The 1909-nt window shown below is 38.3% G+C and overlaps 1 protein-coding gene across 1 annotated transcript; it reads left to right on the top strand.

Annotated features, from left to right (window-relative positions):
* Positions 1 to 161: 161 nt before the first annotated feature.
* Positions 162 to 951, top strand: LOC108356031 (uncharacterized; the record flags this gene model as incomplete). Its single annotated transcript, XM_017607162.1, has 1 exon — positions 162 to 951. A coding segment is annotated over exon 1 (790 nt), but the record flags the coding sequence as incomplete, so codon positions are not given.
* Between the last annotated feature and the right edge of the window lie 958 nt (positions 952 to 1909).

The raw sequence follows: 1909 nt of genomic DNA, 5'->3' as shown, positions 1-1909 counted from the left end.
AAAAAATACATACCGGTTAAGAAGACACGCGGCAAGCACATGGTTAACGAAAAAATTTATTAATATCATCGGAATAACTATTAATTCATATGGGACCTACAAATACATGCTGCGCCGAGGAAAAGCCCGATATTAAAAATATTAATCAATTTTCAATAAATATGGAATCTTTTGATCCAAACGTGGAACAATGGCAAACATACATGGAACGCATGGAGCAACTTTTCATTGCAGCCAACGTAACAACTGAAATCCAAAAGAAGTCATTGCTAATTAAATACATTGGGCCTATTACGTACAGATTGTTACGAGACTTGTGTCAGCCAACTCTGCCCAAGGATGAGTCGTTCGAAGTTTTAGTCAAACACTTGACCGATAATTTTACGCCCGCTTTGGTGGTGTTTAAGGAGAGGGGCACCTTTTATGCAGCACATAAAGGTCAAGGTGAGACAGCCGTGGAATGGCACGCAAAAATTCGTAGGCTAGCAGTTAATTGTGAATTCGGATCCATGCTCGAAAGTAAATTAATCGACAAATTTGTCACCGAAATGGAAGGAAAGGTTTTCGACCGCTTATGCGAGGAGGGTAGAGGTTTGACGTTATCGAAAGCCCTTGAAATTGCGCAAAGATACGAGAAGCCAGAAAAGATCGTCCATGCAATCCAGTCCAAACATCACAAGCAATCTTACGGGCGGCCAAATCGGAAGGTGAAGAAGCCAGATGAAGGGAAATCAGCAGAGAAATGTTATCATTGCGGTAAGCAGAACCACGATTTTAAATCATGCAATTATAAGACGTATGTATGCAACAAATGCGGAAAGAAAGGGCATTTAGCTATAGTTTGTCGCAAGCAAAATGGCGATGCTAACGGTGTAGTTAAAACGGTTTTCTCTTCAGAGCGTGAAAAATTCCCAAAGACTGGAAACGCTATTGAATTGTATAATATCAATTGTAATAAATATGTCTCTCCATATACAGTTTGTGCAAAAGTTAATGATGTCGCTTTTAATTAGAACTTGACTCGGGCGCAGCAGTTTCCATATTTCCGCTAGAAGAATATAAGAAACATTTTTCACTAAGCCAATTACAAAGGTCTGAAACAATGTTATCGGGATATGGAGGAAATAAATTAAAAGTTAAGGGTTCATTCTGTGCTGCAGTAAAATATAATGAGAAGGTAAAAAATGTTGAGTTCATTGTGGTCGATGCAAAAGGGCCATTAATTTTAGGACGGAATTTTTTTTCTACTTTTGATATTGTTTGGAAGGAAGTGCAGAGTATTCAAGTTCAGAACTCCAACCAGCTTAAGGGATTACTCCTTAAATATAATTCAGTTTTCGATGACGAATTAGGGAGATACAAGTACAATAAAGTACAACCGCGTTTAGAAGGCGATCCAACTCCAATATTTGTCAAGCCATGCCCTATTCCAATTGCGTTTCGGTCAGCAGTTGAGGATGAGTTAACAAAACTGGAGAACTCAGGGGTTATCACAAAAGTGGAGACGTCCGCTTGGGGAACGCCCTTAGTTCCAGTTTTGAAACCCAATAGATCTATTCGCATATGTGCAGACTACAAAGCCACTTTAAATAAGTTTGTATGTGATGTGAAACATCCACTACCGCAAATAGAAGATCTTTTTTCCAAATTGGAAAATGGGATTTTATTTTCAAAACTAGATCTAGCGAAAGCGTATAATCAGTTTGAGTTGGACGAACCTTCAAAATTGTTATGTGCCTGGAGCACACATAGAGGTGTGTTTAAAATGAATCGTATGCCTTTTGGCATAAAGCCTACTTCCAGCATTTTTCAAAGGGAAATTGAAAAATTATTGCAAGGCATCCCGAATGTTATCAACTATTTGGATGATATTTTGATAACAGGAAAAAGCAATGAAGAACATTTGCAA

The sequence above is a fragment of the Rhagoletis zephyria genome, unplaced genomic scaffold, assembly GCF_001687245.7.
Source record: "Rhagoletis zephyria isolate East Lansing unplaced genomic scaffold, Rhagoletis_zephyria_1.1 Rzeph_scaffold_53310, whole genome shotgun sequence".
Lineage (NCBI taxonomy): Eukaryota > Metazoa > Arthropoda > Insecta > Diptera > Tephritidae > Rhagoletis > Rhagoletis zephyria.
Note: the sequence above shows the minus strand (reverse complement) of the source record. Positions and strands in the feature narration are given on the sequence as shown.